At 42.5% G+C, this 15813-nt stretch overlaps 1 protein-coding gene, 1 long non-coding RNA gene and 2 pseudogenes across 4 annotated transcripts in view; 3 read left to right on the top strand and 1 right to left on the bottom strand.

The window, feature by feature from the left end:
• The window catches only part of LOC309482595, a 475034-nt gene that overhangs the window by 294422 nt on the left and 164799 nt on the right, over positions 1-15813 (bottom strand). The window lies entirely within an intron of this gene.
• Positions 153-4695, top strand: LOC309482374 (zona pellucida sperm-binding protein 4-like; annotated as a pseudogene). The gene is made up of 6 exons: positions 153-242; positions 3001-3484; positions 3564-3922; positions 4001-4158; positions 4235-4427; positions 4497-4695. The product of its transcript is annotated as a zona pellucida sperm-binding protein 4-like (transcript).
• Positions 8520-9385, top strand: LOC309482373 (zona pellucida sperm-binding protein 4-like; the record flags this gene model as incomplete). Its single annotated transcript, XM_082147718.1, has 4 exons — positions 8520-8612; positions 8691-8848; positions 8925-9117; positions 9187-9385. The coding sequence occupies exons 1-4, from the start codon at positions 8548-8550 to the stop codon at positions 9383-9385; spliced, it is 615 nt and encodes a 204-aa protein (XP_082003844.1). The 5' UTR covers positions 8520-8547.
• LOC309482372 (zona pellucida sperm-binding protein 4-like) lies at positions 9552-14104 on the top strand (annotated as a pseudogene). The gene is made up of 6 exons: positions 9552-9641; positions 12410-12893; positions 12973-13331; positions 13410-13567; positions 13644-13836; positions 13906-14104. The product of its transcript is annotated as a zona pellucida sperm-binding protein 4-like (transcript).

Below are 15813 nucleotides of genomic sequence, written 5' to 3'. Positions count from 1 at the left end.
ACCCTTTCCCCCCCTCTGTTAGATCTTCATCCACTGTAGTACAGCGGTGTGCCATCCCTCCTCTGGCTCCTGTGCGCAAAGTTGCACTAGGAAAAGTGAGTGCTTGCTGTAAGTTGACTTCAGGAACTGAGAATTGTATTTAAATGCCCCTCATGCTTCTACCACTTCTTACAGGAAGAGACGTGCACGTCAAGACCATCTCTAGTGGGCAAACTGTGGTGTCTAGTGGACAAGTTATCCTGGTCAAGTGAATTTATGTGTTTTAATAAACTTCATGAAACTCAACATGTTTCTCTTTGGTATTCATTTCTGTCTGGAGTTGGCTGTTTCATGACTTCTCAGTTTGACTTCTGCACTACTGATACTTTTTCTTTTGTGCATTGAGATTCTTGACTCGAACTAAACAAGCCAAATCTGCCTAAGCCATCTAACGTTACTATTTGCTCAGTTCTAGTTGTTAACTTGGGGCCCCTGTTCATGTTTCACACATCAAATTAAGGTTTTTAGCTTCTGTTTGTTTGAGGCTTTACATATGACTTTATGGTTGGACTAGCATAACTGCATATATTGATGCCCAAACCCCTCTGAGGTCACTCGTTGGCTTTTTGTAATGCTTTTTTACAGTCACGCAAGTATGAATCATTTCTTGGGATAAAGGATTGGTTGATACTGAATTTATTTCAGGCTAGTCCCAGGAATGTAGACTGCTTTCATTTTAAGCATTAATCCCTTAACTGTTGTATCCCAACAAGGTAGCTGTCCAAGGCCTTGTTTACACCTGGTACTAAGAAGCATTTTTGTAAATCGGATCACAAGTGGACTGTGGTAAATGAAGGTGTAAAAAAAGGGACAAATTATTTAATAATTTTGAGCTTGTCTATTTTTGGCCACTTCCAGAGGTAGTCCAACACTTTCGACCAGATTGCTTTCATAGAGTAGATGCTCATGTGGTTGAATGTGTTCGAACAGCCACAAAACGGTGTACTCTACCGCCTACTGACCTAGTACGTAAACATTTTAAGAAGTGCGCTAGCAGGTGTGATTTAAACTTTCTTAAAATATACAGGCCTGTTGCCATGGGAAAACTATGATGTGTTTCAAAGAAAAAAAACCAATCCAGAATAGCTAAAACATCTAATATAAAAAAAGGCTGAATTCAGAATGGCAGAAATAGTACTAGCATACTATTCTGTTAATCGCGCCATTTTCGCCACAGTAAACAATGAATGGCTACTGTAGAACGCAAAAGCCGAATCCCGGACATTTTGGGCGATCTCGAAATCCCGGGCAGACTCGTCACGGAGACTCACGATAAAACAGCGTCTTTTAAGTTTTGAGTCAACTAGTAGCCTAGCCTAGTTGTTTAACTGCGCTCTCTTACCGGTAGGCGTGGCTTGGGAGTGGCCTCATAGGGCAGCGAAGCAAGTGCATTCTGGGAGTTGTTGTCTTTCATCCACATGAGCCAAAAATACATTTTCTGGCTTTTCTCAGTCTAGAAAGCTCCAAATTCAAAAATAATTTCACATTTCTACTACATAAATGACCCATTTTAAATACACATTCATCGTTCTACAGGTAAAGTATCCCTAAAAACTTTCTTAAAATATACAGGCCTGTTGCCATAAGAAAACTATGATGTGTTTCAAAGAAAAAAAACAATCCAGAATAGCTAAAACATCTAATATAAAAAAGGCTGAATTCAGAATGGCAGAAATAGTACTAGCATACTATTCTGAATTCAGCTCAATGTGGTTTTATGTACGTTTAAAAGGGAAAACTTGACTTTTAAGGTTACATTAATCCGGATACATCTGAAAATGGCGTTTTCCTTTATAAACGCTCTCTGTCCACACTACCGTTTTCGGACGTCTCAGTGTGGATGAGAAAATTTTGAAAAACGCCTGAAAACGCTAAATTCCCCTTTACTGCGCATGCGTAAAACCCCACAAAAGATCACTGATATGATTCAGATGGAAAGATAAATAATGAAGTTATCGCGCAATTCTTCTGACAGGATCATCTTATTTAGTAAAATATCTCACCATTCACTGATGTGGTCCAGGTCGCACGCAGTCACCATATGTTTGGTCTAAAACGCAATGGCTCTCATGTATTGCCGCAGGACATCAAATGTGAGTAAATTCTGTCATCTTTGCATGACTGTGATATGAAGAGTGTGCAATGTAGAATATTTTTAGCAACAGTGTGAAAGTGAATAGCACATAACAGGCACAATACTGGTATAAACATGAATATCTATTGGTACAATATGTGTCACATGACTAAATTTACGTCATCGTTTTTAAATACCACCGGTTTCACAGTCCACACTACAACGTGAAAATGGCAGAGACAAAAAATATACGTTTTCAAACAAAAACGTATTAGTGTGGACATGGCCTAAGAAACAATAGAATCACCAAGTTGCATAAACTCCCACTCGTGCAAGTCTGGAGAATCATGACTGTTAATGAAGAGGGAGGGATTATCATTAATTAGCCAAAGTCTGTAGAGTACAAAAAGACCAAAGGGCAGCACCTCAACAATGTGACTAGCTGTTGAACAATGGCAGGAAGTTGGGGTGCTGTTCAGTTTCTGGCACTTTGTGTTTGGTTCTGTGCGTTTAGTCATGCTGTTCCGAAGTGGAGTGATCTGCCCCTGAATCCTGATGCGCTGATGTTCCAGCAAACTGACCAGCGGTTTCAAAAGCCATTTCAACAGCAAGCTAGTCAACAGTTTCCTCAGCAGGTTCAACCACAAGCTAGTCAACAGTTTCCTCAGCAGGTTCAAAAGCCAGTTCAACAGCAAGCTAGTCAACAGTTTCCTCAGCAGGTTCAACAGCAAACTAGTCAATGGTTTCCTCAGAAGGTTCAAAAGCCAGTTCAACAGCAAGCTAGTCAACGGTTTTCTCAGAAGGTTCAAAAGCCAGTTCAACAGCAAGCTAGTCAACAGTTTCCTCAGCAGGTTCAACAGCAAGCTAGTCAATGGTTTCCTCCGAAGGTTCAAAAGCCAGTTCAACAGCAAGCTAGTCAACAGTTTCCTCAGCAGGTTCAACAGCAAGCTAGTCAATGGTTTCCTCCGAAGGTTCAAAAGCCAGTTCAACAGCAAGCTAGTCAACAGTTTCCTCAGCAGGTTCAACAGCAAGCTAGTCAATGGTTTCCTCAGAAGGTTCAAAAGCCAGTTCAACAGCAAGCTAGTCAACAGTTTCCTCAGCAGGTTCAACAGCAAGCTAGTCAACAGTTTCCTCAGTCAGTTCAACAGCAGGCTAGTCAACCGTTTCCTCAGTCAGTTCAACAGCAAGCTAGTCAACAGTTTCCTCAGCAGTTTCAGCCTAAGCAGCCAGTGGCACAGGCAGAGCCCCTTGACAAATGTACGGTAGCTGATTATGAGCAGATTCAATGTGGACCACCTGGTATCAGTGGTGCTGAGTGTGCTGCTATCAACTGCTGCTTTAATGGACAGCAGTGTTACTATGGGAAGGCAGGTAAGAGTGTAGAGTCAATGTAGAGGCATTCATGTTAAACTGATCCTCAGCAATAACCTGCTCTTGTAACTTGTTCCAGTGACTGTCCAGTGTATAAGAGATGGTCAGTTTGTGGTAGTGGTGGCTAGAGATGTTACGCTGCCTCGATTGAGCCTGGATTCAGTCCGTCTCCTGGGTGGAAGTGATCCAGCTTGCAGTCCTGTGGGATCCACACCTTTCTTTGCTATATACCAGTTCCCTGTCACTGCATGTGGCACAAGCATGATGGCGAGTAGCTGCTTGTGGTTTTGTTCTGCATGGCTTAGAATGGATTGGATGCTAACAATGTTACTATTTGCAGGAGGACAGTGGATATGTGGTGTATGAAAACAGAATGACCTCCTCATATGAAGTGGGTATTGGACCACTTGGTTCCATTACAAGGGACAGCCATTTTGAGTAAGTGATGTATGCTTTATCATAAATGTGAATCATTGACAAATGCAAATCCAAACAAGCTCACTGTTTGTTGTCCAGGCTTCTCTTCCAGTGTAGGTACTCTGGTACCTCTGTGGAAGCTCTGGTTGTGGAGGTCAACACCGTTCCTCCACCTCCACCAGTAGCTGCTCCTGGACCCCTCAGGGTGGAGCTTAGACTGGCAAATGGTCAATGTGTCACCAAAGGCTGTGCAGAAGGTAAGTGTCTGTCCCAAGTATGCCTAAAGCCTCTTTAAAACTCCAGTTTCTAGTTAAACGCTGTATTCTTCCTCAGGGGACGAGGCGTACACGTCCTACTACAGTGATGCTGATTATCCAGTTACAAAAGTCCTGCGGGAGCCTGTGTATGTTGAGGTGCACATTTTGGAGAGGACCGACCCCAACATTGTCCTGATGCTGGGACGTTGCTGGGCGACATCAACCCCCAGTCCACTCAGTCTACCCCAATGGGATCTTCTGGTTGATGGGTGAGTAAGGCCAGTCTTTATCCATCTAGTGTGCTGTAAGGCATTTCTGACTGCCTCTTTGCCTTTCAGATGCCCTTACCAGGATGATCGTTACCTGACCACATTGGTTCCAGTGGCTGGATCATCTGGTCTTCAGTTCCCGACCCACTACAAGCGCTTTGTTGTGAAGATGTTCACATTTGTAGATCCAGCATCACTGGCTCCTCTGCAGGAAACAGTATGCTCTGCAGCCTTACCTCAACCCTTAATATTAGTGCTTTTACAGTGAATTCTATGGCTTAACCCTTTCCCCCCCTCTGTTAGATCTTCATCCACTGTAGTACAGCGGTGTGCCATCCCTCCTCTGGCTCCTGTGCGCAAAGTTGCACTAGGAAAAGTGAGTGCTTGCTGTAAGTTGACTTCAGGAACTGAGAATTGTATTTAAATGCCCCTCATGCTTCTACCACTTCTTACAGGAAGAGACGTGCACGTCAAGACCATCTCTAGTGGGCAAACTGTGGTGTCTAGTGGACAAGTTATCCTGGTCAAGTGAATTTATGTGTTTTAATAAACTTCATGAAACTCAACATGTTTCTCTTTGGTATTCATTTCTGTCTGGAGTTGGCTGTTTCATGACTTCTCAGTTTGACTTCTGCACTACTGATACTTTTTCTTTTGTGCATTGAGATTCTTGACTCGAACTAAACAAGCCAAATCTGCCTAAGCCATCTAACGTTACTATTTGCTCAGTTCTAGTTGTTAACTTGGGGCCCCTGTTCATGTTTCACACATCAAATTAAGGTTTTTAGCTTCTGTTTGTTTGAGGCTTTACATATGACTTTATGGTTGGACTAGCATAACTGCATATATTGATGCCCAAACCCCTCTGAGGTCACTCGTTGGCTTTTTGTAATGCTTTTTTACAGTCACGCAAGTATGAATCATTTCTTGGGATAAAGGATTGGTTGATACTGAATTTATTTCAGGCTAGTCCCAGGAATGTAGACTGCTTTCATTTTAAGCATTAATCCCTTAACTGTTGTATCCCAACAAGGTAGCTGTCCAAGGCCTTGTTTACACCTGGTACTAAGAAGCATTTTTGTAAATCGGATCACAAGTGGACTGTGGTAAATGAAGGTGTAAAAAAAGGGACAAATTATTTAATAATTTTGAGCTTGTCTATTTTTGGCCACTTCCAGAGGTAGTCCAACACTTTCGACCAGATTGCTTTCATAGAGTAGATGCTCATGTGGTTGAATGTGTTCGAACAGCCACAAAACGGTGTACTCTACCGCCTACTGACCTAGTACGTAAACATTTTAAGAAGTGCGCTAGCAGGTGTGATTTAAACTTTCTTAAAATATACAGGCCTGTTGCCATGGGAAAACTATGATGTGTTTCAAAGAAAAAAAACCAATCCAGAATAGCTAAAACATCTAATATAAAAAAAGGCTGAATTCAGAATGGCAGAAATAGTACTAGCATACTATTCTGTTAATCGCGCCATTTTCGCCACAGTAAACAATGAATGGCTACTGTAGAACGCAAAAGCCGAATCCCGGACATTTTGGGCGATCTCGAAATCCCGGGCAGACTCGTCACGGAGACTCACGATAAAACAGCGTCTTTTAAGTTTTGAGTCAACTAGTAGCCTAGCCTAGTTGTTTAACTGCGCTCTCTTACCGGTAGGCGTGGCTTGGGAGTGGCCTCATAGGGCAGCGAAGCAAGTGCATTCTGGGAGTTGTTGTCTTTCATCCACATGAGCCAAAAATACATTTTCTGGCTTTTCTCAGTCTAGAAAGCTCCAAATTCAAAAATAATTTCACATTTCTACTACATAAATGACCCATTTTAAATACACATTCATCGTTCTACAGGTAAAGTATCCCTAAAAACTTTCTTAAAATATACAGGCCTGTTGCCATAAGAAAACTATGATGTGTTTCAAAGAAAAAAAACAATCCAGAATAGCTAAAACATCTAATATAAAAAAGGCTGAATTCAGAATGGCAGAAATAGTACTAGCATACTATTCTGAATTCAGCTCAATGTGGTTTTATGTACGTTTAAAAGGGAAAACTTGACTTTTAAGGTTACATTAATCCGGATACATCTGAAAATGGCGTTTTCCTTTATAAACGCTCTCTGTCCACACTACCGTTTTCGGACGTCTCAGTGTGGATGAGAAACTTTTGAAAAACGCCTGAAAACGCTAAATTCACCTTTACTGCGCATGCGTAAAACCCCACAAAAGATCACTGATATGATTCAGATGGAAAGATAAATAATGAAGTTATCGCGCAATTCTTCTGACAGGATCATCTTATTTAGTAAAATATCTCACCATTCACTGATGTGGTCCAGGTCGCACGCAGTCACCATATGTTTGGTCTAAAACGCAATGGCTCTCATGTATTGCCGCAGGACATCAAATGTGAGTAAATTCTGTCATCTTTGCATGACTGTGATATGAAGAGTGTGCAATGTAGAATATTTTTAGCAACAGTGTGAAAGTGAATAGCACATAACAGGCACAATACTGGTATAAACAATATGTGTCACATGACTAAATTTACGTCATCGTTTTTAAATACCACCGGTTTCACAGTCCACACTACAACGTGAAAATGGCAGAGACAAAAAATATACGTTTTCAAACAAAAACGTATTAGTGTGGACATGGCCTAAGAAACAATAGAATCACCAAGTTGCATAAACTCCCACTCGTGCAAGTCTGGAGAATCATGACTGTTAATGAAGAGGGAGGGATTATCATTAATTAGCCAAAGTCTGTAGAGTACAAAAAGACCAAAGGGCAGCACCTCAACAATGTGACTAGCTGTTGAACAATGGCAGGAAGTTGGGGTGCTGTTCAGTTTCTGGCACTTTGTGTTTGGTTCTGTGTGTTTAGTCATGCTGTTCCGAAGTGGAGTGATCTGCTCCTGAATCCTGATGCGCTGATGTTCCAGCAAACTGACCAGCGGTTTCAAAAGCCATTTCAACAGCAAGCTAGTCAACAGTTTCCTCAGCAGGTTCAACCACAAGCTAGTCAACAGTTTCCTCAGCAGGTTCAAAAGCCAGTTCAACAGCAAGCTAGTCAACAGTTTCCTCAGCAGGTTCAACAGCAAACTAGTCAATGGTTTCCTCAGAAGGTTCAAAAGCCAGTTCAACAGCAAGCTAGTCAACGGTTTTCTCAGAAGGTTCAAAAGCCAGTTCAACAGCAAGCTAGTCAACAGTTTCCTCAGCAGGTTCAACAGCAAGCTAGTCAATGGTTTCCTCCGAAGGTTCAAAAGCCAGTTCAACAGCAAGCTAGTCAACAGTTTCCTCAGCAGGTTCAACAGCAAGCTAGTCAATGGTTTCCTCCGAAGGTTCAAAAGCCAGTTCAACAGCAAGCTAGTCAACAGTTTCCTCAGCAGGTTCAACAGCAAGCTAGTCAATGGTTTCCTCAGAAGGTTCAAAAGCCAGTTCAACAGCAAGCTAGTCAACAGTTTCCTCAGCAGGTTCAACAGCAAGCTAGTCAACAGTTTCCTCAGTCAGTTCAACAGCAGGCTAGTCAACCGTTTCCTCAGTCAGTTCAACAGCAAGCTAGTCAACAGTTTCCTCAGCAGTTTCAGCCTAAGCAGCCAGTGGCACAGGCAGAGCCCCTTGACAAATGTACGGTAGCTGATTATGAGCAGATTCAATGTGGACCACCTGGTATCAGTGGTGCTGAGTGTGCTGCTATCAACTGCTGCTTTAATGGACAGCAGTGTTACTATGGGAAGGCAGGTAAGAGTGTAGAGTCAATGTAGAGGCATTCATGTTAAACTGATCCTCAGCAATAACCTGCTCTTGTAACTTGTTCCAGTGACTGTCCAGTGTATAAGAGATGGTCAGTTTGTGGTAGTGGTGGCTAGAGATGTTACGCTGCCTCGATTGAGCCTGGATTCAGTCCGTCTCCTGGGTGGAAGTGATCCAGCTTGCAGTCCTGTGGGATCCACACCTTTCTTTGCTATATACCAGTTCCCTGTCACTGCATGTGGCACAAGCATGATGGCGAGTAGCTGCTTGTGGTTTTGTTCTGCATGGCTTAGAATGGATTGGATGCTAACAATGTTACTATTTGCAGGAGGACAGTGGATATGTGGTGTATGAAAACAGAATGACCTCCTCATATGAAGTGGGTATTGGACCACTTGGTTCCATTACAAGGGACAGCCATTTTGAGTAAGTGATGTATGCTTTATCATAAATGTGAATCATTGACAAATGCAAATCCAAACAAGCTCACTGTTTGTTGTCCAGGCTTCTCTTCCAGTGTAGGTACTCTGGTACCTCTGTGGAAGCTCTGGTTGTGGAGGTCAACACCGTTCCTCCACCTCCACCAGTAGCTGCTCCTGGACCCCTCAGGGTGGAGCTTAGACTGGCAAATGGTCAATGTGTCACCAAAGGCTGTGCAGAAGGTAAGTGTCTGTCCCAAGTATGCCTAAAGCCTCTTTAAAACTCCAGTTTCTAGTTAAACGCTGTATTCTTCCTCAGGGGACGAGGCGTACACGTCCTACTACAGTGATGCTGATTATCCAGTTACAAAAGTCCTGCGGGAGCCTGTGTATGTTGAGGTGCACATTTTGGAGAGGACCGACCCCAACATTGTCCTGATGCTGGGACGTTGCTGGGCGACATCAACCCCCAGTCCACTCAGTCTACCCCAATGGGATCTTCTGGTTGATGGGTGAGTAAGGCCAGTCTTTATCCATCTAGTGTGCTGTAAGGCATTTCTGACTGCCTCTTTGCCTTTCAGATGCCCTTACCAGGATGATCGTTACCTGACCACATTGGTTCCAGTGGCTGGATCATCTGGTCTTCAGTTCCCGACCCACTACAAGCGCTTTGTTGTGAAGATGTTCACATTTGTAGATCCAGCATCACTGGCTCCTCTGCAGGAAACAGTATGCTCTGCAGCCTTACCTCAACCCTTAATATTAGTGCTTTTACAGTGAATTCTATGGCTTAACCCTTTCCCCCCCCTCTGTTAGATCTTCATCCACTGTAGTACAGCGGTGTGCCATCCCTCCTCTGGCTCCTGTGCGCAAAGTTGCACTAGGAAAAGTGAGTGCTTGCTGTAAGTTGACTTCAGGAACTGAGAATTGTATTTAAATGCCCCTCATGCTTCTACCACTTCTTACAGGAAGAGACGTGCACGTCAAGACCATCTCTAGTGGGCAAACTGTGGTGTCTAGTGGACAAGTTATCCTGGTCAAGTGAATTTATGTGTTTTAATAAACTTCATGAAACTCAACATGTTTCTCTTTGGTATTCATTTCTGTCTGGAGTTGGCTGTTTCATGACTTCTCAGTTTGACTTCTGCACTACTGATACTTTTTCTTTTGTGCATTGAGATTCTTGACTCGAACTAAACAAGCCAAATCTGCCTAAGCCATCTAACGTTACTATTTGCTCAGTTCTAGTTGTTAACTTGGGGCCCCTGTTCATGTTTCACACATCAAATTAAGGTTTTTAGCTTCTGTTTGTTTGAGGCTTTACATATGACTTTATGGTTGGACTAGCATAACTGCATATATTGATGCCCAAACCCCTCTGAGGTCACTCGTTGGCTTTTTGTAATGCTTTTTTACAGTCACGCAAGTATGAATCATTTCTTGGGATAAAGGATTGGTTGATACTGAATTTATTTCAGGCTAGTCCCAGGAATGTAGACTGCTTTCATTTTAAGCATTAATCCCTTAACTGTTGTATCCCAACAAGGTAGCTGTCCAAGGCCTTGTTTACACCTGGTACTAAGAAGCATTTTTGTAAATCGGATCACAAGTGGACTGTGGTAAATGAAGGTGTAAAAAAAGGGACAAATTATTTAATAATTTTGAGCTTGTCTATTTTTGGCCACTTCCAGAGGTAGTCCAACACTTTTGACCAGATTGCTTTCATAGAGTAGATGCTCATGTGGTTGAATGTGTTCGAACAGCCACAAAACGGTGTACTCTACCGCCTACTGACCTAGTACGTAAACATTTTAAGAAGTGCGCTAGCAGGTGTGATTTAAACTTTCTTAAAATATACAGGCCTGTTGCCATGGGAAAACTATGATGTGTTTCAAAGAAAAAAAACCAATCCAGAATAGCTAAAACATCTAATATAAAAAAAGTCTGAATTCAGAATGGCAGAAATAGTACTAGCATACTATTCTGTTAATCGCGCCATTTTCGCCACAGTAAACAATGAATGGCTACTGTAGAACGCAAAAGCCGAATCCCGGACATTTCGGGCGATCTCGAAATCCCGGGCAGACTCGTCACGGAGACTCACGATAAAACAGCGTCTTTTAAGTTTTGAGTCAACTAGTAGCCTAGCCTAGTTGTTTAACTGCGCTCTCTTACCGGTAGGCGTGGCTTGGGAGGGGCCTCATAGGGCAGCGAAGCAAGTGCATTCTGGGAGTTGTTGTCTTTCATCCACATGAGCCAAAAATACATTTTCTGGCTTTTCTCAGTCTAGAAAGCTCCAAATTCAAAAATAATTTCACATTTCTACTACATAAATGACCCATTTTAAATACACATTCATCGTTCTAGAGGTAAAGTATCCCTAAAAACTTTCTTAAAATATACAGGCCTGTTGCCATAAGAAAACTATGATGTGTTTCAAAGAAAAAAAACAATCCAGAATAGCTAAAACATCTAATATAAAAAAGGCTGAATTCAGAATGGCAGAAATAGTACTAGCATACTATTCTGAATTCAGCTCAATGTGGTTTTATGTACGTTTAAAAGGGACAACTTGACTTTTAAGGTTACATTAATCCGGATACATCTGAAAATGGCGTTTTCCTTTATAAACGCTCTCCGTCCACACTACCGTTTTCATGCGTTTTCGGACGTCTCAGTGTGGATGAGAAACTTTTGAAAAACGCCTGAAAACGCTAAATTCACCTTTACTGCGCATGCGTAAAACCCCACAAAAGATCACTGATATGATTCAGATGGAAAGATAAATAATGAAGTTATCGCGCAATTCTTCTGACAGGATCATCTTATTTAGTAAAATATCTCACCATTCACTGATGTGGTCCAGGTCGCACGCAGTCACCATATGTTTGGTCTAAAACGCAATGGCTCTCATGTATTGCCGCAGGACATCAAATGTGAGTAAATTCTGTCATCTTTGCATGACTGTGATATGAAGAGTGTGCAATGTAGAATATTTTTAGCAACAGTGTGAAAGTGAATAGCACATAACAGGCACAATACTGGTATAAACATGAATATCTATTGGTACAATATGTGTCACATGACTAAATTTACGTCATCGTTTTTAAATACCACCGGTTTCACAGTCCACACTACAACGTGAAAATGGCAGAGACAAAAAATATACGTTTTCAAACAAAAACGTATTAGTGTGGACATGGCCTAAGAAACAATAGAATCACCAAGTTGCATAAACTCCCACTCGTGCAAGTCTGGAGAATCATGACTGTTAATGAAGAGGGAGGGATTATCATTAATTAGCCAAAGTCTGTAGAGTACAAAAAGACCAAAGGGCAGCACCTCAACAATGTGACTAGCTGTTGAACAATGGCAGGAAGTTGGGGTGCTGTTCAGTTTCTGGCACTTTGTGTTTGGTTCTGTGCGTTTAGTCATGCTGTTCCGAAGTGGAGTGATCTGCCCCTGAATCCTGATGCGCTGATGTTCCAGCAAACTGACCAGCGGTTTCAAAAGCCATTTCAACAGCAAGCTAGTCAACAGTTTCCTCAGCAGGTTCAACCACAAGCTAGTCAACAGTTTCCTCAGCAGGTTCAAAAGCCAGTTCAACAGCAAGCTAGTCAACAGTTTCCTCAGCAGGTTCAACAGCAAACTAGTCAATGGTTTCCTCAGAAGGTTCAAAAGCCAGTTCAACAGCAAGCTAGTCAACGGTTTTCTCAGAAGGTTCAAAAGCCAGTTCAACAGCAAGCTAGTCAACAGTTTCCTCAGCAGGTTCAACAGCAAGCTAGTCAATGGTTTCCTCCGAAGGTTCAAAAGCCAGTTCAACAGCAAGCTAGTCAACAGTTTCCTCAGCAGGTTCAACAGCAAGCTAGTCAATGGTTTCCTCCGAAGGTTCAAAAGCCAGTTCAACAGCAAGCTAGTCAACAGTTTCCTCAGCAGGTTCAACAGCAAGCTAGTCAATGGTTTCCTCAGAAGGTTCAAAAGCCAGTTCAACAGCAAGCTAGTCAACAGTTTCCTCAGCAGGTTCAACAGCAAGCTAGTCAACAGTTTCCTCAGTCAGTTCAACAGCAGGCTAGTCAACCGTTTCCTCAGTCAGTTCAACAGCAAGCTAGTCAACAGTTTCCTCAGCAGTTTCAGCCTAAGCAGCCAGTGGCACAGGCAGAGCCCCTTGACAAATGTACGGTAGCTGATTATGAGCAGATTCAATGTGGACCACCTGGTATCAGTGGTGCTGAGTGTGCTGCTATCAACTGCTGCTTTAATGGACAGCAGTGTTACTATGGGAAGGCAGGTAAGAGTGTAGAGTCAATGTAGAGGCATTCATGTTAAACTGATCCTCAGCAATAACCTGCTCTTGTAACTTGTTCCAGTGACTGTCCAGTGTATAAGAGATGGTCAGTTTGTGGTAGTGGTGGCTAGAGATGTTACGCTGCCTCGATTGAGCCTGGATTCAGTCCGTCTCCTGGGTGGAAGTGATCCAGCTTGCAGTCCTGTGGGATCCACACCTTTCTTTGCTATATACCAGTTCCCTGTCACTGCATGTGGCACAAGCATGATGGCGAGTAGCTGCTTGTGGTTTTGTTCTGCATGGCTTAGAATGGATTGGATGCTAACAATGTTACTATTTGCAGGAGGACAGTGGATATGTGGTGTATGAAAACAGAATGACCTCCTCATATGAAGTGGGTATTGGACCACTTGGTTCCATTACAAGGGACAGCCATTTTGAGTAAGTGATGTATGCTTTATCATAAATGTGAATCATTGACAAATGCAAATCCAAACAAGCTCACTGTTTGTTGTCCAGGCTTCTCTTCCAGTGTAGGTACTCTGGTACCTCTGTGGAAGCTCTGGTTGTGGAGGTCAACACCGTTCCTCCACCTCCACCAGTAGCTGCTCCTGGACCCCTCAGGGTGGAGCTTAGACTGGCAAATGGTCAATGTGTCACCAAAGGCTGTGCAGAAGGTAAGTGTCTGTCCCAAGTATGCCTAAAGCCTCTTTAAAACTCCAGTTTCTAGTTAAACGCTGTATTCTTCCTCAGGGGACGAGGCGTACACGTCCTACTACAGTGATGCTGATTATCCAGTTACAAAAGTCCTGCGGGAGCCTGTGTATGTTGAGGTGCACATTTTGGAGAGGACCGACCCCAACATTGTCCTGATGCTGGGACGTTGCTGGGCGACATCAACCCCCAGTCCACTCAGTCTACCCCAATGGGATCTTCTGGTTGATGGGTGAGTAAGGCCAGTCTTTATCCATCTAGTGTGCTGTAAGGCATTTCTGACTGCCTCTTTGCCTTTCAGATGCCCTTACCAGGATGATCGTTACCTGACCACATTGGTTCCAGTGGCTGGATCATCTGGTCTTCAGTTCCCGACCCACTACAAGCGCTTTGTTGTGAAGATGTTCACATTTGTAGATCCAGCATCACTGGCTCCTCTGCAGGAAACAGTATGCTCTGCAGCCTTACCTCAACCCTTAATATTAGTGCTTTTACAGTGAATTCTATGGCTTAACCCTTTCCCCCCCTCTGTTAGATCTTCATCCACTGTAGTACAGCGGTGTGCCATCCCTCCTCTGGCTCCTGTGCGCAAAGTTGCACTAGGAAAAGTGAGTGCTTGCTGTAAGTTGACTTCAGGAACTGAGAATTGTATTTAAATGCCCCTCATGCTTCTACCACTTCTTACAGGAAGAGACGTGCACGTCAAGACCATCTCTAGTGGGCAAACTGTGGTGTCTAGTGGACAAGTTATCCTGGTCAAGTGAATTTATGTGTTTTAATAAACTTCATGAAACTCAACATGTTTCTCTTTGGTATTCATTTCTGTCTGGAGTTGGCTGTTTCATGACTTCTCAGTTTGACTTCTGCACTACTGATACTTTTTCTTTTGTGCATTGAGATTCTTGACTCGAACTAAACAAGCCAAATCTGCCTAAGCCATCTAACGTTACTATTTGCTCAGTTCTAGTTGTTAACTTGGGGCCCCTGTTCATGTTTCACACATCAAATTAAGGTTTTTAGCTTCTGTTTGTTTGAGGCTTTACATATGACTTTATGGTTGGACTAGCATAACTGCATATATTGATGCCCAAACCCCTCTGAGGTCACTCGTTGGCTTTTTGTAATGCTTTTTTACAGTCACGCAAGTATGAATCATTTCTTGGGATAAAGGATTGGTTGATACTGAATTTATTTCAGGCTAGTCCCAGGAATGTAGACTGCTTTCATTTTAAGCATTAATCCCTTAACTGTTGTATCCCAACAAGGTAGCTGTCCAAGGCCTTGTTTACACCTGGTACTAAGAAGCATTTTTGTAAATCGGATCACAAGTGGACTGTGGTAAATGAAGGTGTAAAAAAAGGGACAAATTATTTAATAATTTTGAGCTTGTCTATTTTTGGCCACTTCCAGAGGTAGTCCAACACTTTCGACCAGATTGCTTTCATAGAGTAGATGCTCATGTGGTTGAATGTGTTCGAACAGCCACAAAACGGTGTACTCTACCGCCTACTGACCTAGTACGTAAACATTTTAAGAAGTGCGCTAGCAGGTGTGATTTAAACTTTCTTAAAATATACAGGCCTGTTGCCATGGGAAAACTATGATGTGTTTCAAAGAAAAAAAACCAATCCAGAATAGCTAAAACATCTAATATAAAAAAAGGCTGAATTCAGAATGGCAGAAATAGTACTAGCATACTATTCTGTTAATCGCGCCATTTTCGCCACAGTAAACAATGAATGGCTACTGTAGAACGCAAAAGCCGAATCCCGGACATTTTGGGCGATCTCGAAATCCCGGGCAGACTCGTCACGGAGACTCACGATAAAACAGCGTCTTTTAAGTTTTGAGTCAACTAGTAGCCTAGCCTAGTTGTTTAACTGCGCTCTCTTACCGGTAGGCGTGGCTTGGGAGTGGCCTCATAGGGCAGCGAAGCAAGTGCATTCTGGGAGTTGTTGTCTTTCATCCACATGAGCCAAAAATACATTTTCTGGCTTTTCTCAGTCTAGAAAGCTCCAAATTCAAAAATAATTTCACATTTCTACTACATAAATGACCCATTTTAAATACACATTCATCGTTCTACAGGTAAAGTATCCCTAAAAACTTTCTTAAAATATACAGGCCTGTTGCCATAAGAAAACTATGATGTGTTTCAAAGAAAAAAAACAATCCAGAATAGCTAAAACATCTAATATAAAAAAGGCTG

The sequence above is a fragment of the Leuciscus leuciscus genome (genome assembly GCF_965113295.1).
Source record: "Leuciscus leuciscus genome assembly, chromosome: 19".
Taxonomy (NCBI): Eukaryota; Metazoa; Chordata; class Actinopteri; order Cypriniformes; family Leuciscidae; genus Leuciscus; species Leuciscus leuciscus.
This window is presented reverse-complemented; position numbering and strand designations above follow the sequence as displayed.